Genomic DNA, 25,431 nt, shown 5'->3' with positions numbered 1-25,431 from the left:
TTAATGCCTCACCACATTTATCACACAAGGGTGGATCACCACCGGACAAAAGATGTGTGTGTGTCGTGTATGTGTGTCCTATCCAGAGTCTTGTTAGTGTTACCTCTGTTAGACGTGATTTTGATACTGGTGGCCAATGGCCAAGGTGTGGCTTGATAACGTGTAGTTTGTTTTGTGTGTGTGTATCCCACTTGCTCTGCCAGTAGTCCCTGAGGTTTCGTTTGAGAGACGGCTTAAGATCAAGGGCCGGGATTGATATGGATGTAATGGCGGTGCTCTCATGGAAGGATGCAGTGAGCTGATCCGCCCTCACGTTGCCTTGGATCTCATGGTGCCCTGGCACCCAGCTCACTACAACATGTTGTTTGAGTGTGTAGAGTGTGCACAAAATGGAGTAAAGTGAGACAAGGACCGGGTTTTTTTGTTTTTTAAGACTGTGCAGAGCCGTTACCACACTGAGGGAGTCTGTGTAAATTACTGCTTTTTGTATTTGTAATTGTTTGATGTGTTTAGCTGCCACAAGTATCGCGTAAGCTTCCGCTGTGAAGATACTTGTGCGTGGATGTAGAGGGCCAGCATCCGAAAAGGATGGGCCGACAGCAGCGTAGGACACAGAGGAGTTAGTCTTGGAGGCATCTGTGAAGAACTCAGGACGTGTGTATTTGTGTTGAAGTTCCAAAAAGTATGTTTGGATATGGGCAATAGGTGCATGTTTTGTAACTTCTAGGAAAGATACATCGCAGTCTATAGTCTGCCACTGCCACGGTGGCGGGTATGCTACAGGAGCCATTAAACTGTGTTCAAGTGACACTGCAGTTTCTTCAGCTAGACACTTCAGGCGAACTGAGAAGGGCTGCCTCATCGCAGGCCTGTTTTGAAACAGAATTGAGCTCGACAAATCATTAATAGTAGAGTATGAGGGGTGCTTCTTGTCTGCTTTCACCTTAAGGAAATAAACAAAGAACATGTAAGTTCTCTGCAGATGAAGCGACCACTCATTTGACTCAACATAAAGGCTTTCTACGGGGCTGGTGCGAAAAGCGCCCGTAGAAAGGCGGATGCCCAAATGGTGCACGGGGTCCAGCATCTTCAAGGCACTTTGAGTAGCATACTGATAGACAACAGCCCCATAATCTAAGCGGGTGCGAATGAGGCTTCTATAGAGGTTCATGAGGCATTGCCTATCACTACCCCACGTAGTACGTGACAACACTTTTATAACATTCATGGCTTTTAAACATTTTGTTTTTAAATACTTGATGTACGGTACGAAGGTCAACTTTTTGTCCAAGATTAAGCCTAAGAATTTATGCTCGGCTTTGACGGACAGACGTTGCCCCTTCAGTGGAATGTCAGGTTGCGAGTGCATGCCTCTCTTTCGAGAGAACAAGACACACGTGCTATTTTGTGGGTTAAGTCGAAATCCGTTTTCATCTGCCCATTTGAAAACCTTATTTAAACCCAGCTGAACCTGCCGCTCACACATGGCCAAGTTTCATGACTTCAAGCCAAGCTGAACGTCGTCGACATATGTACAATAGAACATATTGCGGGGAATGGACAAGTGCAAAGAATTCATTTTGATAAAAAGTGTGCAACTAAGCACACCACCTTGTGGCACGCCTGTTTCCTGGACAAATGTTTGAGAGAGCACACTGCCCAGACGGACACGGAATGTCCGGTTTGACAGGTAACTTTCGATTATATGAAACATTCTTCCGCGCACACCAAGGTGGGACAGGTCTCTTAGAATTCCGAAACGCCATGTTGTATCATACGCCTTTTTGATATCGAGGAACACAGAGAGAAAATATTGTTTATGGACGAAGGAGTCTCTGATCTGTGCCTCGATACGAACAAGGTGGTCTGTGGTGGATCTACTTTCTCGAAACCCGCACTGAAATGGGTCGAGCAAATTGTTTGTTTCAAGGATATGTACAAGTCGGCAGTTCATCATTTTTTCGAATACTTTGCACAAGCAGCTTGTAAGTGCAATAGGCCTATAACTTGAAGCTAAAGAAGGGTCCTTGCCCTCTTTCAAAATGGGAATAATAATAGCCTCTTTCCAGGAGGTAGGGATAGTGCCAGAAAACCAGATAGCATTGTAAAAGCAAAGTAGGGTTTTTCGTGTTTCGGCTGGCAGGTTTTTTAACATTTCATACACCACACGGTCAGAACCTGGGGCAGAAGTACTGCAGGAGTTTAGGGATGTTCGGAGCTCCGCTAGACTGAAAGCTTGGTTATATGCCTCGTATCTAGTGGATTTGTGTTCGAGTTTCTCCTTTCTATTCTTGTTCTGTATTTTTGGAAAGTGTCAGTATAGTGGGACGAGCTGGATACCCGTTCAAAATGTGCCCCGAGGAAGTTTGCCTGATCTTCCAAGGTATCACCTTGAGTGTTTACGAGTGGAAGTGTGAGTACTTGTTTCCCTGCTATCCTACCGACCATGTTCCAGACTTTGGCCTCTTGTGTGTACGAATTGATCCCTGACAAAAACTTCTGCCAGCTTTCTCTTCTGGCCTGCCGACGCGTTCTCCTAGCTTGAGACTTTCTTCAAGGTGTCAAGATTTTCGGCTGTCGGTGAGTTCTGAAGCAGCCTCCAAGCTCTGTTCTGCTGTTTGCGCGCGTTTCGGCATTCAGAGTTCCACCATGGCACACGCCGTTTTCCAGGGTGTCCATTTGTTTGTGGGATGCATTTTGTTGCAGCATCAATCAAAAACGCTGTGAAGAAGTTGACAGCAACATCAATGTTCAAAGTACATATGTCATTCCAACCTAGACGAGCGATGGTACAAAACTGTTCCCAGTCGGCTCTGTTTATGAGCCACTTGGGAACACGTGGTGGACACTCAGTTACTGTATTTGTGCTCAAAACTACGGGGAAGTGGTCACTTCTGTACAGATTACTGACGACTTTCCACTGGAGAAGAGACACAAGGGATGGAGATACTATGCTTAGGTCTACGGAGGAGTAGGTGTTATTGGCGAGATTATAATAGGTTGGTTCTTTTCGATTTAGGAGACACGCGCTCGACGAGAGAATGAACTGTTTGATCAGTCGACCTCGCGCGTCATACCGAGAGTCACCCCATAGCCTGCTATGCGCATTAAAGTCTTCAAGGAGAACATAAGGTTCCGGAAGTTCATCAATTAAAGAGTGTAAATCACGTTTTTGCAGCTGATAGCTAGGAGGAATGTAAATAGTGCAGATTGTGATCAGTTTATCAAAAAGAACCGCTCGAACAGCCACTGCCTCAAGGGATGTTTGGAGTTGTAAGTGTGTGCATGCAATTCCTTGATTCACTATGATGGCAACACCTCCGGATGATGTCATGGCATCATCACGGTCCTTTCAACAAATAACGTACTTACGAAGAAAATTTGTGTGTTTTGAATTAAGGTGTGTTTCTTGTACACACAGAACTTTTGGTGAGTGTTCGTGTAAGAGTTCTTGGATGTCGTCAAGGTTTCTGAGAAGGCCCCTGACGTTCCATTGTATAATTTGAGTGTTCATGGTGAATGTAAAACAATGCTGTGTGTACGAAAAACAAGTGGCTGTTTAGACGGGGAGCTTGAGTTCACTTAACAGGGCTGTCACCAGGCCCTGTTATTTGCTTTTTTGTTCTCTTGGCGCGCTCCAAGGAGCCACGCCGCTCTTTCGGCACCAAGGGTGCCGACGTATCCATTGCCTCTTCGGAGGCACTGGATGCCCGCACGTGCGGGCTGTTAGTTCCGATTTTGGGCCTCGCCTGGTGAGGGGAGGCCTTGAGACCCGAAGACTCTGGAGTCTCCGGTCTCTGCTTGGGAGTAGGCGGTGTAGCCTGGGCTACAGCCGCCTTGGGGGCAGGTGCCACAACCGCCGAATCGGTATGCGCGGGCCGAAGGAGTGGCAAGGGCTGGTGCGGCGGTGCCCCGACGCGCCGCATCAGCGTATGTAGGTCCATAGAATGGAGCGACTCTTCGCCGTGCTTCCTTAAACGTAATGTTCTCCTTCACCTTCAATGTAATTATTTCTTTTTCTTTTTTCCAGTATGCGCAGGAGCGTGAATATGCGGCATGGTTTCCTTCGCAGTTTACACAGTGTGGCGGTTGTTTGCAGTTCTCAGACACGTGGCCTAGAACTCCACATTGTGCACAAGTCTGGCGACCACGACAGGTTTTAGAGCCATGGCCATACCTCTGGCATTGGAAGCAACGACGAGGGTTTGGTATATACGGCCTGATAGATGTCTTAGTGTACCCTGTTTGAATGGAATCTGGTAGTTTACTGGATGCAAACGTGAGTATCAAGTGTTTCGTTGGTATTTCCTTATTATCTCTTCTGATGATAATTCTCTGTACATTATTGACATTTTGGTTCTTCCACCCTTCCAAAAGTTCAGTTTCGGTGAGTTCAAGTAAGTCTGCATCAGATACCACTCCGCGAGTGATGTTCATGGATCTGTGTGGTGTTACGGTGATCGGTACGTCACCAAACGTTGAGAGGCTGCCTAGCTTTACATATTGTGCTTTGTCCCGAATTTTGAGAAGAAGGTCTCCGCTAGCCATTTTGGTTACTTTGTATCCAGCCCCGAGAGTTTCAGTAAGACACCTGGCAACTACGAAAGGAGATACGGTCCTGGCTTGCTTTCCGGTTTTTTCACAGTGAATGACGTGGAAGTGGGGAAAAGTTTCTATTGGCTGGTAAAAAATTTATGTCGTCGATGCGTACCCGCTTTAGGCCGGTACGATCAGATAGTTGAGGGAATGCTCCATGCATGCCGGTCTTATTTTTGTTCAGCAGCACTGGCGGCCACCCACCACGGAGCCCAACAAGGGGACGCTGCAAGTTTGCAGGTGCTGAAAACTTGCAGACGTCAACCGTACAACACTGCCATAACCCAATGCGCCTAGACCAAGGTAGGCTATTTGCACAGGGTTAACCCTTGCCGCGAGGAAAATTGGAAGTAAACAGAAGAGAGAAGTAGACAGGAAAGCTAAAAAAGTAAGAAAGACGAAGATGTAGGGAGAGAGAGATAGGAAAAGGCGACTGCCGATTTCCCCTGGGTGGGTCAGCCCAGGGGTGCCGTCTACGTGAAGCCGGGGCCAAAGGGGTGTGTTGCCTCTGCCGGGAGGCCTTAAAGGTCCAATCACCCAGCGTCAGCTCAACCCCCAGGATCCCCTTTTCCCCGGGCACGGCAAAGCCACGCACGACTAGGCGTGGGAGGGAGTAGAAACTCCCCCGTTAGCTCGGGTTCGTGGTGTCGCTACACACCAAACGCCTACTTGCGCAGGCGCCCCTGCGGGGTGAACAGAAGGGAGCTATAGGCAAGAAGGTGACCTTGAAAACCAAAACACGTGGGAAGGGTAGCCTGTGTACCAAGTCCACGAAACGCGCAACTTGCGCTTAGGAAAACTTGGGAGAGTAATCTACACGTGCATAAGTCAAACAATCGTATTGTGGTGCCGGCGGACTTGCATGGCCCCGCCGACTTCATTAACACACGATTCGTTCCATGTAAAAGCCATTCTTACGCTTCCGAATGCATGCGGAGGGCATGCCGAGTCGAGTGGAAAGTGAGCGAGAACAGGCCCTAAGCACGGAACGAATCGCGAATTATCGAAGTCAGTGCCGTAGCGCAAGCGGGTGCACTGAAACAATACGACATCGATCCAGACAAGATGCAGATGATCGGGCACAGTCGATGGCCGTTGATGTTGGCAAATTGTCTGGTCATTCCTGGCCGGCAACGCCAACGAAAGTGTAACAAAACTAGCGATCGAAAACTGAGGGGAAACTAGTTGGCCGACCGGTCTTCGAAAGATCGGTGGCAGTGTGAAAACACAGGCCTCGCCTGGCGATGCTGGGTGCTGAAAGTAGCAGGGGGGGTGGGGGAACACAAAGGACGGAGGGGTGCACAATAAAAAAACCATCGGGGAGAGCAACAACTAGAGGGCTGCGGAGGCAGGGTCGGCATTTGGCAATAAAAATTTATGGGCACCTCACCAATGGTTTATCGGTGGTCGAAAGTGGTGTCCCGAAAAGTCGCCCGAGTGCAGACTCCGTTCACTGTAACCTACCAGTGACGCTCAGAGACGCTTGTAATTGTGATTGTTTTCTATTGGAATAATATATGTTTCCGCAGTCATGCAGGTATCCTTCGTTTTAGGCGAAAGTTCGTTTTAAGTGGGGTTGTTATATGAGGGCTCGACCGTAACAATAATTGTAGGGGTTAAACATTCCAAAACCACTGTATGATTATGAGAGGCAGCGTAGTGAAGGGTTCCTAAAATTTTGACCACCTGGTGCTTTTTAAGGAGCACCTAAATGTAAGCACTTGTACCTCAAGCATTTTCGCGTCCATCAAAAATGCGGCTGCGGCAGCCGGGGTCAGCAGCCGAGTGCCTCAGCCACTAGACCACCGTGGCGGGTCAAGCTCGGCACAAGTTCTTGTCATCTTTGTCCCATCCGTGCCTTTGTTGCACTGCAGTATCTCTTGAGAACATCACAAGTACCATGTGGAGTGGATTGATTGATTTGTGGGGTTTAACGTCCCAAAACCACCATATGATTATGAGAGACGCCGTAGTGGAGGGCTCCGGAAATTTTGACCACCTGGGGTTCTTTAACGTGCACCCAAATCTGAGTACACGGGCCTCCAACATTTCCGCCTCCATCGGAAATGCAGCCACCATGTGGAATTGCTATTTCAGGTCTCGAAAGCCATGCCATGCTCTTGTCCAAAAGAACCTTAAAAATGTCACGGTTGTTGTGCAACATACTCAGGAAGCGATCATTATATTGGAAAGAAACAATATTCTTAGGACTAACTTCTGATGTCCAGTCATTGCACAATAAGATACGACACAAATTCATGAATGTACATTACACTCTGCAAAGCTTCATATTCGATGTTGCTTCAGAAATGAAAACACTATACGTCAAACATGAAGAGTGAGGGAAGCTTTTTTTTCGTAATGTTTGTATAAATTGAAATTGAAAATTTCCCTACTTTCCAACCCTTTCCAAAAATCCCAATGACATCCCTCACCTCAGAATCGTGGACAGGCACCTCAGAGATGGGAAAACGCCGGTAGTGCATGTGGACGACGCACTGCTTGCGGAAGCCGCCTGAGATAACAAGCAGGTCCAGGGGCTTGCCCATGTCCGGGTAGCCGATGGTGATGTCCACCACCCACTTGATTGGTTCCTCTCCTGCAGGGTGTCGACACAAAAGGAATGAGTGTTCAGTTCCAGAAAGCAGCGCGAGAGGTAAGGTTACACCAATCGTCAGTTGCAGTCAGTACTAAATACACTAACGAAGCTGCAAGACAAAAGTAAGTTCGTTACATTTAAAAAGTTGTTGTAAAAGTGCAGTCCTCACTATCTGTTGCAAGAGTATTCTTAGTTTATTTCGTTATCTGCGATATTTTGTTATATCTGGGTTTATTATGTCAAGCATAGAAATTATGTCATGTCCAGCTGTTGAAATTGCAATTTGGCTCGGAAACATTTCAATGCTCTTTCACACGCATTACCTGGAGTGAAAGAACAACTCCAAATAATGTTCTCAATGCTTTCTGTGGCTTCATCGGCCTGTTGGCCTTAGTGGTAGGCACATGTAAATACTAGACAGCTTAAGAAATGCCCTCACCCTCAGAAACACTAGTTTCTTGAGGGTGAGGGCTTCATTGCAGCTTGAAGACTACTATGCTGTAAAACCACAAGTCCTGAAAAAAAAAAACAGCACTATCACGAAGGAGCTATGAGACATCTCTGAAGAGCAGCAGCCTTCATACACAACTCTAGACCGTCAAGAGTGCCCAGGACATTGAGACTAAACTTTGACATCCAATTCTATCATAGGCGGAGCAACCGACTTGATATGGCGGGAGGCCTATGGCTTGCCTAAATATCTGTCCCTCAGGACCAAAATAAAGTTCTTGTCATGTCATGTCATGTCCCAAAGCCACACTCCAAAGTTAAAGTGTACCTGTACCTCGATTACTTTTTAAAAGGCTAAAAAGCAAGTACATGGGCTTTTATGGCCTACAAACAGAAAAATTTAAGCATAATGAATGCATAGACTCGTGTGAATACTCGAATGTTTTGAATATTTGAATTCACTTCAATCCAAACTTAAATCATTGAATATTTTGTAGCGTTTGAAATGAACGAATAAATGTATATTAACCCCCATATAACCTTCTGTAAAGAGGCTTTCACTGCAGTAAAGAAGTGCTAAGCTGTGAAAACACCTATCTTGGGGAAATCCGCACTGTCGTTGAAAGAACATAAAGTTAAATGAACATCTTAATACCCTGACATCAATTCATCATTTTTTTAAGCTGAAAAGCTTGCTTTACTAGCTTATATGCTCTAAGTGTAGTAAATTTTAAAACATAACATTTTACCGGCTATCATTTGCATTCAACCAAAATTCAAATCCTGTTACTGTTCAATGTTGTTTCCACTTATATTGAATAATAAAAAATGGCATTTGCATAGACCTAGCTCTAATTCAAAAAAGAAATATAGTGTAGGTTAGCTACACCATAAAAATATGCCCAATTTTCTTTATGCATATAATATATATTATTAAAACTCTACTATAAATTATTCAACTAAAATCACCACTCGTTTTGAACTTGAAATTCACTATTCACACAAGCCTAGTAATGCATTTCACTGAATGTAACTTTCATCCCGTCACAACAAAACTCCTGCAACAAAGCTATTCAGATTTGCTTCCACTACAGTTTAAACCAAAAAAGTCATAATGGCATATGCCTATTTCCAATTCTTAAGCCTGTGAGGGAAAGTGGGCGCCGGACTGACCCATTGCTACCCCCCCCCCCACCCTGATAGGGAACCTTGCACATGCTTATGTCTAATATGATGGTTAAATAAAATAAAAAATGGTAACAGAAAGTAAGCTAATGAACAGACTCATTGCGCAAACCAGCACCCACAGTAAGATGACAGAGGCAAACACTGCTGTTAATAGTTTGAATACGCTCTCCAAGTGAACCGTATCAATTCTGCTTACATACATCACATTTTTCATGGTAATTGCCAATGCACTTTTCATGATAATTGCCACTGCATCTGTTAAGTTCCAGAATATGTACACATACATATATTTAAGGTGATATTTCCAGTGGGGGGACAATCCCTGATAACATTCTGGAAGCTCCCAACTACCGTAAAAACCGGAATATAGGTCAAATTTTTTTTCAGGAAAACGTGATGAAAAACGTGATGAAAAGTCGACCATCATTTTATATAGCGGTCATTGGCAGAAAAACATGTGGAAGTCTTGCAACAACGTGCAGCTGAAATCGAGAGCCTCCATTGCCATCGTGAGCATCAGTAGCGGCGCCGTTGGAGACTAGGCAGGGCCTACAGTGTACTAGCAATGACATTACGCATCGGTTATCTTTGTCAGTCTGCCATTTTCTTTTTTCTACTTCCTGCAGAAATGAGTGGTACTCGATAGGCTTAAAAAGAAAAAAAAGTTACCGAGTTCGACTGCATTAGAAAACTCCGAAGGGCCCTTAAGCATTCAAGGTGAAAGCCATTCGGTTTGGCTATCTGATCATAATCATCAAGTCATTTTACTGTAATGTTCAAGAGAAAAATTATTGCAAACGGATTTTTCGTACCTTTTGTTTTGACTACGACAGCTATACGGATGGTTACTTTTGCAATTAGTAAGGCATATGAGGTTATCTCCTAAATAAATGTGCCACACACAGTACACCTACTGTTCTAAACGTACAAAGCCAGTAAAGAAGTAGAATTGCAAGCTCAGCATTCAATGGTCCCTAATGAGCTACACTGTTCTCTCTCTCTCACCCTTGCAAGTCTTCTCAAGGTTCTCGGAGGAGAGTGTCTCGAGGACGGTCTTCATGGCACCCACACGTGGCAGCGTCACGTGCTCCAGGACGGGGTAGCCATTGGCCCTGGCGTACCTGCACAGAGAGTGCCACGTTTCAAGAACAGTCACGCCGACACTCTGCTGCTTCGTGCAGGTTCATTACATTAAAGATGGTAGTCTTTCTAAGAATAATTCAACGCAGAAATTTGAGTGTCTGTCTGTTTGTTTGTCTGTCAATCAATTCAGCCGCATGGGAAAAGTTCGATCCCTTGCTCAGCACCCAACCTTCTTGACTTGCTGGCTGCGCTCATGCTTGTGGACACTGTCAATCAAAAAGCAAATAGTGCTCATATTTGGGCTCAACATATTTGGGCACAACAGTACTACGTAGAGTGTTGATTTGTAAAATGCATAGGTAGGCGATTCTGAAGACAGCAGTGTTTATTACACAGTGCTGGCAACGCGACGCTGTGACAAAAGTGGGAGTTTTTACGCTTCGCTAAAACAATATAGTGCTGCTACCTGCCGGTTGCTCTGCATTTTAAAGAGCATTGTTTCACTACATTAGTTCCAGATAGCGTCCATATTTTATTCAGTGCCTTAAGAACAAGAACATTTTTCATGCAACCAGGACTGAACTGAACATAAACAAACTATCACTCTTGTAGGCCACAAATCTTACAGCATTGGTCATGCCTTACATGTCACAGACCACGCAGCCACACCCCGACATATTCTACCTTCTTTCCATGTGCATCAAGTGGATGAGAACACCTTTCTCTGAAAACTGCCACTATTACCTGTACGACTTCTGCAACATGTAACAGTGCATTAGCTAGTAAACTACAAAAGCCACAAAATGTCGAAATCAGAAAAAGCAAACCAATAGAAACAATGTAAAACACAATGTGAAACACAGAATCGATGGTGGTGTTGGGGAACACAGAAATAATAAAGATGTTCAAGAACAGAAGAATTATGTGGTTATGCCATACATACATGGCAGTTCGCACAAATGGAAGAGGATTGCAGCCAGGGTCGATGTCCTACTAGTATGTTCTGCACGTAGCAAACTCGCGGGTCTTTGCAAGAGGGTTGCGCAGCTCGGCACGATAAGCAGTACAAGCGACATAAAACATGTGAAGAAATACTGTGCGTGTCACATATGTATGGTTTATGGCATTCCGTTAAGTTGCGATAAGTTTCACGTTGGACAATCCGGTCGATGTGTCAATTTTCGGCCGAGGAAGCACGAAAATCTACCCTCGGGCACAGGTGGCAACTTGCCGTTGCCCTGCAAGTCGTGGTTGTACGCCCCTTTTTGATAATGTGACAATTTCAGGTAAGGCTAAGACGCAGCGTGAGTGGGAGATTATTGAGGCATTCCATTTCTGAAAACTGGGTCCTGACAAATGTGTTAGCGCAGCTTCAGTTTATCTCACCAGAAAAGAATATTTGTTTCTAGCACAGAGGTGATTTGCTTAGATTAGCTTGCTTGGCATTTTGTTTTTTTGGTTTATCTGCGCATGCCTTGTACAGATTTGGAAAGCTTTTTCCCAAATAAATGTCGGTTGTTAGTGCCATGTCTTTGCTCTCTGTCTCTGTTTCTACTACTCTGCTTTTCCCGATTTCGAAGTTTTGTGGCTTTTGTAGTTTACGAAGTACGTACCAAATTGCCCAACAAGCGACTATCCCGAGTGCATTACCTGTCATGCAATTAATATACATGATTGCAATTTGTAAAATTTTTGTGTATCCAACCCTTATGTAGAACCCCCAGGAGAGGTCTTCAGAAAATAAGATGAAACTGAGACAACAGAAAGGTCTAACAAAACGTTAAAGATTTTCAATTCAAATTCACTCCATCCTCCAAAGCTTTCTGCGCAAGCATTTCCTAATGTATCCAGGTACTCCTAGCTATGGGAGGCGAGAATGCGTGAAGTGATTTCACCCACAAAATAAGTTCATGACTGAAATGAAGCAATGTCATCCTCCAGATGATATTGTATCCCTGAACAATCCTGCAAACATTTGAGAATCGCAGGTTTATATGTTGTTCATATGTTCTTGATTGCAACACGACTGCTGTTATAAAACACGAGGGGCGACTTTTCTTTATGTCCAAGTAAAAAAGGTATTTCAGTATTGGATTATAACAAGAGGGTTGACTTCAAGCTGCAAAATTCTGGAAGAAAGCCGATTACAATTGAGTGAATATGGCATCATTTTTTTCCCCGGTTTCTAGAGCTGTATACGGTGTTTCTTTTTCCTTCCAATGCAGAAATTTTTGTTTCACCTACGTAGTTCTTTATATTCAATTTGTTGCCATTTCAGTGTAAACACACACGCAATGGGCACCGTGGAGGCACCATGGACGCACATTCATCAAACCCCTTTTTGTTCTTTGTATAGATCGTGCTTGCCATCACGTTGATCCCCTCGTCAGGCGACACACGTGTCAACCGCACTGGGCCGGATGCGATGGAACGTATCTTCGACTGGCACATCGATACACAGAGGGATAACGCAGCTGACCTGGACATGCGCATCTGTGCTGCACCATTCGGAAGACTACTGGCGCCACTCTCGTCGACGTCATCGTGTGCATCTGGTATAAGAACCGTCGCCGTAGCTGACTGGGCCAGTGGGCACGGTGGAGGCACGATGGACGCACATTCATCAAACCCCTTTTTGTTCTTTGCACAGGTGAGAGACAACCGTTCAGTTTCCTGCTACAAAACCAATAATGTGTGTCTTTTGCTTCTACTGTGCCCACGGTCACTGCTTTCAAATATGCTTGCCGTATATCATCGTTTCGTTGACTTGTTCACCTGTTGTGGTGACGTAGAGGAAAACCCGGGTCCTAACACGGAAGAAATGCTCAGGTCATTAATGAAGGATATGAAGGAAATTAAAGCGACCATCAGTACTGGTATTCTGAAGTTGAACGAAACAACGCAAAAGCTGACATCAATTGAAACGAAACTGGACGGCTTTTTGTCCACTGTGTGCGATTACACATCTAGAGTTGACCACCTGCAGAAGACGGTTGATCAACTAATTTTGAAGGTAGACGATTTAGAGAATAGAAGTAGAAGGAACAACCTTATTATATATGGTATTAGGGAGCCTCAGGGAGAACAACTAGAGTCGTTGGAAGAAGTTACTCAAAAAATACTTCGTGATACCTTGAGTGTTCATGACGTTAAAATTGAATGTATCCACCAATTGGGGAAGCCGAATCCGAGCAAGGACCGTCCAGTAATTTTCAAGTTAGTGGACGGGAGAGACAAGCCGAGAATACTGAAAAATTGCAGGAAACTTAAAGGTACCAACTATAGTATTTCCGAGGATTTTTCCCCTCATATTCAGGCAATCCAGAAAAAACTATGGGAAGTTACGAAGGAAAATAGAGAAGTGAAAAGATTGCTCTTTTGTTTGATAAAGTAAAAATCAACACAAAGCTGTTCAGATGGAATGAAGGAAGCAACATGATGGTTCCATTACACTTGGAATGACACGATTCTTCCCTGCGTAATGATCCGGCATCTCAAAAAAACGACACAACGCCACTGCCACCATGCGCCACCCAGAATACGTTTTCCATTATGAATATTAATGCAAGAAGCATTTTACCTGAATCTGCCGATTTGGAGGGCCTTCTTCTAGCATATAACCCAGACATGACGGTAATAACTGAGACGTGGCTTCACGATAACGTTTCTGATGAGGACATCGTGCCAAGGTCGCATGAGATTATTCACCACGACCGGGGGGCAAGGGATGGTGGCGTCGCAGTTGTGCTGAAGAAAAACATTGAGTACACAGTGATATCTCACAATACCAACGTAGAAATGTTATGGATTCGTGTTTGCCTGTGCCAATACAGTGTTTTCGTTGGTGCAATTTACAGACCGCCGGATGCAGATCTTTCAATTCTAGAAAAACTGCATGATTTCATGTATGAGCACTGCAAAAGCAATGCTAATGTCATCTTGTGCGGTGATCTCAACCTTCCAAAAATTAACTGGGACCTACTGTGTGTTCCGTCATCATTCCGAGTTGATGCTTCATATTGCTTTCTCGTTTCGTCTGAAGCAGCTTGTGGATCAGCCAACGTGTGTATCAGCTACTTCTAGCACAGTTCTTGAACTTTTTTCGTTTCGGAAAATATTAGTGCTGTAGGCTTGACATGTCGTATTTGCCTGGGCTATCCGATCACGACATCGTCCTTTTTGCTGGTCGTATGCGAGTCTCAAGGATAAAGGGCGAAAAGGTCACAAAAAATTCCCCGATTTTAACTGTGCTCAAGATGAGAGTGTACTAGACCTTCTGGAAGAAGATTTTGATATTTTTCAGCATATTTATGCTACTGGAAATTCTACTGTCCAAGATTTGTGGATTCATTGCAAAGCTGTTGTTAATAAATGCATTACCAATTATGTCCCTACTAAACAAAAAAAGCGTAGTCGGCGGAATCCCTGGATCACTCGCGAAATATTACAGTTGAAACGCCATGTCAAGCGATTACATCGCTCGGCTGGGAACAGAGGGGCGGTGTCCCCACAGTTACTCCGAGATGAATTGCGCACAAAGATAAAGCTATCCAAGTTCCATTTCTTCAACGTCAAAATGCATCATTTTTTGGCAAATGACCCAAGAAAGTTCTTATTACAACTAACAAATAAGAATGAGGCTATTAGCAAAATGAAACTTGACGACACTATCACCGATGACAGTAACTGTATAGCCAATACATTTAATGACTACTTTTCGTCTGTGTTTTTTCGCACCACCGTTCAGCCCTCGTCATATCCGAAAACTAGTTATGCTATCCCAGATATAGAAATCAACGAAACCAGCATTTTTTTGGCGCTACTGGAATTAGACACTAAATGATCTATCAGCCCGGATGGCATACCAAATATGTTCCTGCGCAGATACGCCGAATGGTGCGCGAAGTATCTGAACATAATCTTTAAAGAAAGTATATGGACAGCGGAAATACCTTTAGAATGGAAAACTGGAAAGGTGGTGCCTATTTATAAAACTGGTGACAAACTTAAAGTAATCAACTACAGACCAGTTTCGCTACTGTGCACTTGTAGCAAGGTTTTGGAACATTTCATATTTAAGCATATCTGTTTTTTCTTAGAGGACAACAATTATTTTTTTAGTCAGCATGGTTTTCGGCGCGGTTTGTCCACTACGACGCAACTTATTCACACTGTAAGTGATCTAATGATAATGCTTGACAAGGGCAGACAGATTGACATGGTTTTTCTTGATTTTGAAAAAGCCTTCGACCGTGTGTCACATCGACATTTAATGTTAAAGATCCGATGCCTTTTTGACAATCCTCGGATAGTACAGTGGCTCGACTTGTATCTTACACGGCGTAAGCAGTTTGTTCACATAGGCAATTCGGACTCAGAATTTGCATCAGTTCTTTCAGGCGTTCCCCTCAGGGTTCGGTGCTCAGCCCATTACTCTTTTTAATCTATATTAATGATTTACAGATTACGTCACTAGTATGTTGCCGTTTATTTGCAGACGACTGCGTTGCATACATGCACATTCAGTCAGTGAAAGATCAACAAATACTAAACAACTTCTTAGCAGCTGTTAGCAACTGGTGCTCAACATGGCAGATGTGCCTAAACGTTTCCAAGTGTGTTCAGATGAGTGTTAAACGCAAGAAGGAGCCGCTGGTCTGCACCTATAGCATCAATAATGCTCCGTTAGCTTCAGTAGACCAATTTAAATACTTGGGTGTGCATACCAGTTCTACGCTAAGCTGGAGTGGTCATGTGCAATTAATTGTTTCCAAGGCTTTGAGAAAACTTTACATGCTAAGAAATCGCATGACGCATTGCACTCCTAAAACTAAGCTTGTGGCCTACACGACATTAGACTGCTATTAGAATATGCGGACGTAGTTTGGGACCTGCATACCAAATGTGACATCGATTGCATTGAACGCGTTCAAAAAAAAAAAAGCACTAGGATTCATCTTCAACTCTTACGGCAGGCATGTGTCCATTACTAACCTTAGACATTTAAGCAAACTTCCAACGCTACAATCACGCAGGAAACTGCATCGACTGCAAATGCTTTACAATATTGTAAACGGTAACATTAGAATGGGCTTCACTGATTACATGCAGAATAACAGCACAAGGCCAAAAAGATGAAAGCACAGTAAGACGATTGTAACGCCACGAGTTAAAACGAAGGTGTATCAATTTTTGTTTTTTCCTCGAACGATAGCAGAATGGAACGAGCTTCCATGTGACATAGTCGGCCTATCATCAGTTCATGCGTTCACAAATGCCGTGCAAGATTATCTGTGATGTTATGCGCAGTTCTTGTCATTCTTTCTCTTTTACAGCTTGAAATGTATGCGGGTGACCATTTATTTCGCGGTATTCTTCTGTTGATGTAAGCTGTCCTTCGGTTCACATGCTTATTTGTTTCCTTGGCCGTTTCACTCATGTTCTGAAATGTTGTATGCGTCTTGGGTGTTCAATCACTCAATCCTGTACGTGTCATTGCTGTGTCCTACCTCAGTGTATTATTGCAAATGCTGTTGGGCTTGTTTTTTATGTTCGCGTCTTGAGTTCACATTCGGCCGCATGTGTTGTTATCATTAGACACATGTGCATTTGTTCCGTTTTTCTTTTTTTATTATTATTTCTGTTGTCGACTGAAACGATGCATTGTAATGTGATGTACCCACTCCTGCCATGGCTCCCAAAAGGCAGCCGGCAGTATCTGATAAATAAATAAAATACTGCCGTGGAGCCCCAAGGGTATACGAAGGTATATATTAAAAAATAGACCAATAGTTTCTGGATAATACAAGAGGTAGATTGCAGCTAAAATTGAGGTTTCTGTCTACAAGGTGGCAAATTTTAAGCTCGCAACTATATGAGCAAGTGCGATACACTAGCCGCACACAGAATTTTGGTATCCACTTCTAGCAACCTTAACCAATAGATGCACAATTATTTTCAAATCCACAGGAGCCATTATTATTAGCACTCGAGTACTAGTAACATACTTAGACTGAGGAGTTGTGACATCATCGCACCAGAGCCGTAATGCCAACACAGTAACCCCCAGTTAGTGCCATCGCTGGAGGCCTAAGTGTTCATCTCCATCACTAAAATTCCACTGTCCATAACACTGAAATCTTACAAGCTCTAAAGTATTAAACTATCACATCGTCCAGACATTCTACGGCCCTCAAGGTCCTCTTAAAACAGGCTTGCACAGCAGTGGGCAATTCGAGTAGCAACACTGGAGCCATGGTGAAGAGAGTAGCAACACTGGAGCCATGGTGAAGAGAGTAGCAACACTGGAGCCATGGTGAAGAGAGTAGCAACACTGGAGCCATGGTGAAGAGACCCCAACCCTACACTGGTTTTGCAAACAACAGGGTCTATGCCATTTTTAAGTTTTCCGTTTAGGCACCACTGCGGAAAATTGGCGCCGCTTTGACCACTGGCCACAAGCTGCAACTCTCATTGGGCGCGACTGTACATTCCGAGAGCGATGGAAAACTCGGAAGCACGTACCGCTGGCTGGTGGCCCGCCGCTTGTGAAGGAAGCCACCCTCGGGAAAGATAACAATCCACTTGAGCCCGCGACGAAGGTACACCTCCGCAATGTGGTCCCTGAGCCGCTGCAACTGGGTGTTGCGAGTGTCCTTGCCCTGCGTGCGCGGTTAGAGTCTTTACAAACTGACTGCAGACACACTAAAGCAGAAGCCTAAACTATGAGGAATGATGTTTCAGACAAACTTCTTGTGTCAGCCTACACAAGCGGAATTCCTGCTTTGCCAGTGGTTCCAGCGATAGACACCGTAATCCAGTGTGGTGACACTTTAATGCGGAATGCGTGTCCCCCAAAGAGTCGCAGTGTTCTACACAATGTGCAGCAATAGCCAGCTGGATGCCGAAAATACGTTGGAAACTTGTTTCTCATAACTAAGGGTCATGAAAGATTGACTACAATTTGGTTGCGGAAAACGCATTCCATTCCTCCACTAGAGTAGTCTAAAAGATAGTACTTATAGAAGGGGAAGATTCTATGCTATAATGCAGCGACCTTCTGGAGCACTTTAAACACTAAAATATAAAGCTTCTTTACTAGCTTTTAAATTTTTTATATTTATTCATTTTGAATGAAATATTTAATACAGAAGTACCGCGTGAGCCTTTCATGGCTGTTATACACAAATTGTCTGCTAAATCTCAACACTGTATTTTGCAACTAGCTATGGGTTACATAAAAGTACACAGCCCTTACTATATCTTCTAGAAGTAAACATATTACTGTGAATATGTTTCTTAACGTCATATAAACGTCCTTTTGAGAAATGCACATTTTGTTTTGATCACAGCACTGGGTATCAACAATTTTTGGTGCTACTACTTCTATATAATATACACAAGAGCTTTAAAAGTGTATGGGTTCGAGCTTTTTGGTATGGCTTCATCTTTTCAAAACAGTGCGTAAAACGGGAAGACTAAAAGAAGCGCACTTTCCTGTGTTCACTGCCCCAATCTTGTTTATTGCCATGAGTGTGATAATTCTACCTCGGTGCACCTCATATTCTGCGCATGTTGTGGTGTAGGCTGCCAGTACCTATATATACACTTTTCACCCCGTTTTTTCCAATAAACAACAGTTGTGAGTCAGCGCCGTCTTTTCTTTCTCTTTTGCTCCTTCCCTGTCCTGTATTTTTTCTGGTGTTGCGCTGTAAGTAAGTTCACGATGAATCCTTACCAACTGGCCCAACTTACCGTCTTACTACTATATTATTTGACCATGCACACCTAGGATGCTACCGTGACAATTAAGGGTGCAATATACTTTATTTCTGCACACTCTACTTTTTCATTGCAGCAAAGAACCTTGTTCTTTGCGTGTGTTGCAGCCGCAAGCCTCAAAAACAGAAACGACTTGCACCTTTGCCACTACTATGTGCTGCCACGCTGGAACCACCACAGCGACCACGGACAGCCCTGAAATAGCCCACTCAAGTGTGAGGGAGGCTGCACCGCTTATCAATTATGTGACACTGACAGAGAGGTATCATAAAACTCTAGTATGCTTTGTCTTGAAGATATATTGCTTTGCTTTAATGAGAAAATGTGCATTGACAAACTAATGTGTGCCCATCATTGACTTGTTTTATGGGTGCATCGAAGCAAAGGAATTGCCGTTCCCAAGAGGTTGTACAATCACCCCTTGGGCTTGAAAAGACAGACCCGTTTTGTTCGCAAGGCGGCCGTTGCTATTTTTTATACAGCAGGCCTAGTCGGTTGAAGTGTTACTGGCGCAGCCTCCAATCGGTCTAAAGGGGAGGCGAAATCTCCCTTGGAAAAAGAAACATATGCTATGTTTTCAGGTAGGTGAAATTTTGCAATCTGACGAAAATTCATGGAAGTTGGTGGCTCCATTTTTGCACGTAATCAGCCGAGGTTTCACGGCCAACTTGTGTTACAATTGCTTACTAAAGCTTCAAGTGTAGCTTTTGCCTACTGGAGCTGGGTACTTTTATGCAAGAATCCACAAACTAATTTTAAACAATATTAGAGAGGCAGAAGCACTCCTACTTATTTCCTTGTCATATTGACTCCTCTATTTAGCGTGCACATAATTGTCGCTTAATAAGTGCTTTAACTTCCTTTGTTTTTGATCATGCAGATTTCTTCAACCATTTTTTTGAAGCACACCGTTCTGATTGGAGAGGTTGAACAAATGAAGAAGCTCCTCAATAAAGCTTTGGCAAACAAAATTAATGACTTAATGAAATCAAAAGATTAACCAAAGAATGGCACATCAAATAAAATATTTTGTTTGATTTCTGTGTTCGTATTTGTGTCCTGCTTGCTCTGATGTAGCGGTGCACCTGCCAGTTGGCTAAGCACCGATTCGCTTGTGGGCCTATCAGAGTAGAATGCTACACTTATAGGCGGGTACACTCAGACTGATACACTCATAGACTGATACATTCATAGATTGATACACTCATAGACTTATACACCTATACTTATACACCTATAGACTGATACACCTATAGACTGATAAAACTGTCAATAACCTGATAGCCTATCAGTTTTTCTATCAGAATTTTCGCTAGGGTGCTCTTTCATGTGTGTTTCTTCCAGTCTTCTCGTTTTATGCACTGTTTCACGAAAATATACACACGAGCCCGTTTTTTTTTTTTTTTTTTTTTCGTTTTTTTTTCCCGAAAAACTGAGAGCTTGGTGTACGGGCAGGCGCCTGGCTTAGAGCCCTGTCGTCTTGCGTATTTGCACATCACGCAATGCAAGTCAAACCTTAACAACAAGGTTACACTACCTGATAGTTTTCTTGCTCTCCATGACCAAATGACCATGACTTGATATGCCTACTGCACCAAGTCTACAACCTGGACTCTTTAGTGGCACTGGCTAACACTTGCAGGCATTGAGCACACAGTGTCGACATCCGATTTCCCGGACCCTCATAGACCGTGAAAAACGTGCGGAAAAATAAAGGCGAGCAAAAACAAACTTTTTTTAATAGGTATTTTTTGCCGATGAAGAGGGTCACAGCAGGAGTACAGGACTCTCACTGCAACTCGGCAAGTGTATTATTTAGGTGGGTATGAAAGGAGCCGTTTTTTTTTTTTTAATACTGAAGAAAGAACGGTTCAAAGGTTTAGGGCTTAGAACCCACTGATGGAAAAGCAATTTTTTTTGTCAACTTTAGTTTTAACTCAGGGAAAGATCATTTCGTTACATTTAGGAAACCACGAACAATGTGCAATGTACTTTTCTCGGCCCAATTCTCTGTCTGTTTTTTTAGCTGTGTACGTCATTAAAAAAAAAACAAGCCCCTTGAACTGTTCCATTAATTTTGTCAGTCCATACGTCATTTTGACATGTGGAATGAACGCCGCAATTTCCAATGTAGCGTGCCTGAGACTTCCTTACCTGGGTAATGAAGAAGTCGCCGTGGGTCATGGAGACGGCACCAAAGTTTGTGTACTTGAACAGCCGGTCCATGATCCACATGAGGTGCTCGGTCACCGAGCGCTTCCCTTGGAAGGAGGCCATGAGCAGCGGCACGTCGGCCGTGGACTGGTGATTGACTAGGACCAGTGTCCGGTCACTGTAGCACTCGCTCACGTCCTCACCGACCTCGTCCACTAGTGATGCAATGGGGACAACGTTTGCATCGCTCAGTCAGGACAACTAGTACAACAAAATGAAGCGCATTCACAGCGGAATGCAGCACGAACAATGCCAGTGCCACTATCACAGTTCAACTACAGCAAAGCAAGATTCTTGACACATGCTTATTCATTAAAAGGACAGACAAACATTTAGAACACAAATGAATTGTACAAGCAGAAAGATAGTCTATCATATTAACTAAAGTTAGCCCCATTTTCTCAGACGCTGAGTTACATTTTTAGTCAAATTCAAAAGAAGCACCTTAACTGACCATAACTGTGTCATAAAACCATACCGAAGAATACCGACACATTTCGATAATCTTTCTCCCCAAATGTCATAGAAATGTGGAACAAACTGCCATATACTACAGTTGTATTATAATGTCCCCAAATTCGAAAAAGCTGTCGAGGTGGATTTGCGAGAGTGGTCAAGTTAGTTTTTCAGTGTCGATATAAGCGATTTATTGTTCATTGCAGATGTTTTGAAAAATGCCACAGCCTTTTTGGTTTTGTTGTGAACAGTAGGTATTTAAAGAAATGTCAGATTTCATTGTGAGGTGCCAAGACTGATGTACCAGGTACATTTTTCATAAAGCAGACGCTCAGAAAACCAAGATGTGTTGAACAACATTGCTGGCTAAACAGAACTGCCCCTAGTACATTTGGTTTCGTACTAGGACTCTGCATCCCTGTAAATTTCTCACTAAACGCAACTCCTCTTAAACGGAACACATTTTCTTGGTCCCTTCAGGTTTTGTTTAATGAGAGTGTACTGTATATGCAAGTGTATTCTCCCCTCTCATGACCCTCTATGAGGGTTGACAGCATTAAATAAATAAATAAATGAAATAAAGAGTCCCAAAAAAGGACTCCTCATAACCTAAAGAACAAAAATGCAAGGATGCAGTCTAGTGTGATTACGTGACCTTCTACTGGTCTATAAATTAATAAAGTTTATATTCGTGATGACACACACTACACTTTTTCTATTACAATGTTTCCCACCTTAAACTGCACAGACAGGCTTTAGTTTCCAGTGAGAATAGTGGCACCGCCTTCACTTGACATATGATCCTATGCTCATGAGCTGCAGCATGAAAGTTGTTAGCCGAGAGATTAGGAGCATCTGCTGACGGTTCGGAGAAGCAAAGTTCCTGGCTCACGAAGCGTTAGAGGAAATTCGCACGGTGATGAACTGTTGTTAAACTTATGCTCCCAGCTCTTCAGGCTCACAAACAGTCAAAAATGTAAAATTTAAAGTAGCTTACCACAGTTGCACTCACTCCTGTGAAAGCAGGATGTTCAGCTTAATGAAGAGTTTATGAGGAGGGCTATCAGCATCGCATCTCACCACTGCTGAAGGAGGCGCCAACTTTTTGAGAGGCTCTTAGGAGAGGAAAACTCTGCTTACGAAATATCCACGCACTACTGGTATGAGCCCAAGCAGTTGCAACCAGTAGTGAGGAGAAGCCTTTCCAATGCACCATACAAAGCTGGGTCCACAAAGATCAGTGGTTGGTTCCGCCTTTAAGTTTTACCAGCCCTTACAGTCTGAAATAATGACAGTTCGCACTTGTGTATTAGCTACGAGTGTCTAACATGCTTATTCCTAACCGTTACATCTAAAAACGGTGACAAGACCTGCAGTGCTTGCGTCGGACCCTGGCGGAGAGTGGTCATAACCCCCCTTTTTCAGCTGAGTGGAACAATTTTAACAAGTGCAAATTTCAGGGCTCGTTTTTCTAAGTTAGATACAGCATTATTGAGAACTCAGAGAAACTGATGCCAAGTATAGGGGACACTATTGGTAGTAAGTGCAACGCAAGTGTGAAGACGAAAAAGCGGACAGAAAGATAACTTTGCTGCTGGCAGGGTACCTGTGAGCTACAAATAACGTTTCCAACGCTCAATTAAGTAAGCTACAGTTGCAGTCATCCCACAGCCCACTTTATGGGGTATATATGAGCATTGAAATGTGGGAATGTCAGTCAGTGCGCTAGTAACCATGACAGCGACACTTTTCTGCACGTTCTGCCACTGTCATGTAGCAAGTGATCTCATCAAAAGCTGGCAGCTCACCAAGAATCCCGCACACACCATCTGAAGTCACAACCAGAAACATTCCCAATACTTTTCTAGAAGTCAAAAAAAAAAAAAGAAATGGCCATGGGCAAGGCACGGAGTGCAAAGGAAAGATAAAAGCTGGTCATTAAGGATCACAGACTGCATTCCAAAAGAAGGCAAGTGGCAAAAGTTAGGTGGGTAGATGAGGTTAGGAAGTTTGTGGGTATAAAGTGGCAGCAGCAGGCAAAGGACAGAGTTGACTGGCGGAACATGGGAGAGGCCTTTGTCCTGCAGTGGGGCGCAGTCAGGCTGATGATAATGATGATGATGATACTTTTCTAAGCAGCAATATGTTCCCGTAAGTAGTTTAGTTTGCATAGTTTAGTACATTGTTAACAAGGAATTGAATTAACAGTAGTGCACTAATGGCATTTATCTACCTAGTGGGACACACTGCTGAGAGGAAATATATGCACATTTACATTTCCTACAGGAAGAAGAAACGTGCACGCCATCTGAACTTCACACTTGCTATGCACCCGTATTCCTACATCGTGACCAATAAACCAAACTTTTTATTGGTTACATGTTTGCATCAATGACCATGTGACCAATAATGCGTGCCAATAACGTAGAGGACCTACGCATACCGATCAATCGAATGAAAAGCAGATCTCGATTAGAAAATTGTGTCAGTGCTCCTTTAAATGATAAACTTATCGTGGCAGATGAGCATGTAGCCTGGGATCCATTACATTTGTAACAATGTGTACCATACGCAGGTGCAAAGTGTGGTGACGTACCGTATTTACTCGATTCTATTGCGCCCTCGATTGTAACGCGCACCCGATTTCCACCGCGAAAAAAAAAAAACAAAAAACGTAAGACATCGATTGCAACGCGCACCCATTTTTTCTCGCTGGCCCGCATGATCACACCACTCGAAAAAACGACTCCTTTTGGGAGCGTCTTCCATTTAAATATGAGGTACGGGCGAAGCTTGTGCCCATCTGACGTGTAACAGAGCATTGCCGTCACTGTAGTTTTACCGTGGACCGATGTCAGCACGCGAACTTGCTTCGCCCCCTTCTTCTCGACGGTTGTGGTGCCAGGCATGTCGAAGTAAAGAGGCGTCTGATCGGCATTCCCGATTTGCCCAAGCAGGTAGCCGTTGTTGCGCCGCAAGTTTAGGACGAACCTCTGAAAACTGTGAAGCTTTTCATCGTACTCCTCCGCAAAACTTTTCGCATATGCATGTTCCCCTTCGGAGGGATAAGCCTTTCCTCTTCATAAAGTTAGTTAGCCAGCACCTGCTCGCTTAAAACTGGCTCCGCATTAGACATTTTTCTAAGACTAATTGCATAGCCCGCACTTGGAGCAGTTCTGCCGTCACGGGCCGCTGTGCTGCTCGCTGCTAAAGCACATACTCGCCGAGCAGCTCTTTAATTTGCGGAAACCGACCCTGCTGTGGTCCACTGAAGCCCTTGCGCAAAGCTTTGCTGTCGAAAATCTTCTGCTTTTGTTTCCGCCGGTCCCGCACGCACGTTTCGGGAACTCCGAACGACCACGATGCGGCCCGATTTCCGTCCGTTTCTGCACACGCAATGACTTTTCTTTTAAAAGCGGCATCATGGTGCACTCGAGTTTTTGCAGTCGGCCATTCCACGCCGTCGATGCTAATGCACTACTAGATGACGAACACCTCAGCACACGTACGAAGTGCCGCACATGAGAAACACATAGGCAGAAATGGACGACGCGCCATGCCGACGCACGTAGGGGGCGGCCATTTTAGATTTGCCGATGGCAATAGATTGGCCGTAATTTTTTTGTTCGTACTCGATTCTAACGCGCATGCGATTTATGAACTCGCTCAACCGGAAAAAAGGTGCGCATTAGATTCGAGTAATTACGGTAATCGGAGCACAGTGCACGATGAATGTGTTCTTGTGCATAGTGGAGTTGGTCCTGTTGCAATCAGTATATGTAGGAGGCTTGCTATTCAGGTTGCTCTACACAGGACATAAGGTAAAAACAGCTGCACATGCAACAAATTTTAGAGTGGGGGCTGATACCGTGTGTTTATGTTTCGTTTCATAAACAGGGCCACAGATCATCAGCAAGTTGCTGAGGGGGTGTACGTCTGCGAGTCCGCAGTGGATTCAAGTACCACACACTCAGTGTAGTGCAAACAGCTGACAGTGAAAACATGATACGATTGATATATGGGGGTTAACACGCTTAAAACCACCATATGATTATGAGAGGCGC

The 25,431-nt window shown here is 44.0% G+C and overlaps 1 protein-coding gene across 4 annotated transcripts in view; it reads right to left on the bottom strand.

Moving 5' to 3' along the window:
- The window catches only part of LOC119167258 (acyl-CoA:lysophosphatidylglycerol acyltransferase 1-like), a 122,910-nt gene that overhangs the window by 7,908 nt on the left and 89,571 nt on the right, over positions 1-25,431 (bottom strand). For all 4 annotated transcript variants that reach the window (XM_075866847.1, XM_037418710.2, XM_075866849.1 and 1 more), the window contains exons 3-6: positions 20,852-21,066; positions 17,441-17,577; positions 9,839-9,954; positions 7,032-7,195 (exon numbers count right to left, since the gene is read on the bottom strand). In XM_075866847.1, the coding sequence (XP_075722962.1) occupies positions 7,032-7,195; positions 9,839-9,954; positions 17,441-17,577; positions 20,852-21,066 (632 nt within the window). The remainder of the gene's footprint in view (positions 1-7,031; positions 7,196-9,838; positions 9,955-17,440; positions 17,578-20,851; positions 21,067-25,431) is intronic.

Source organism: Rhipicephalus microplus, chromosome 6 (genome assembly GCF_043290135.1).
Source record: "Rhipicephalus microplus isolate Deutch F79 chromosome 6, USDA_Rmic, whole genome shotgun sequence".
Lineage (NCBI taxonomy): Eukaryota > Metazoa > Arthropoda > Arachnida > Ixodida > Ixodidae > Rhipicephalus > Rhipicephalus microplus.
This window is presented reverse-complemented; position numbering and strand designations above follow the sequence as displayed.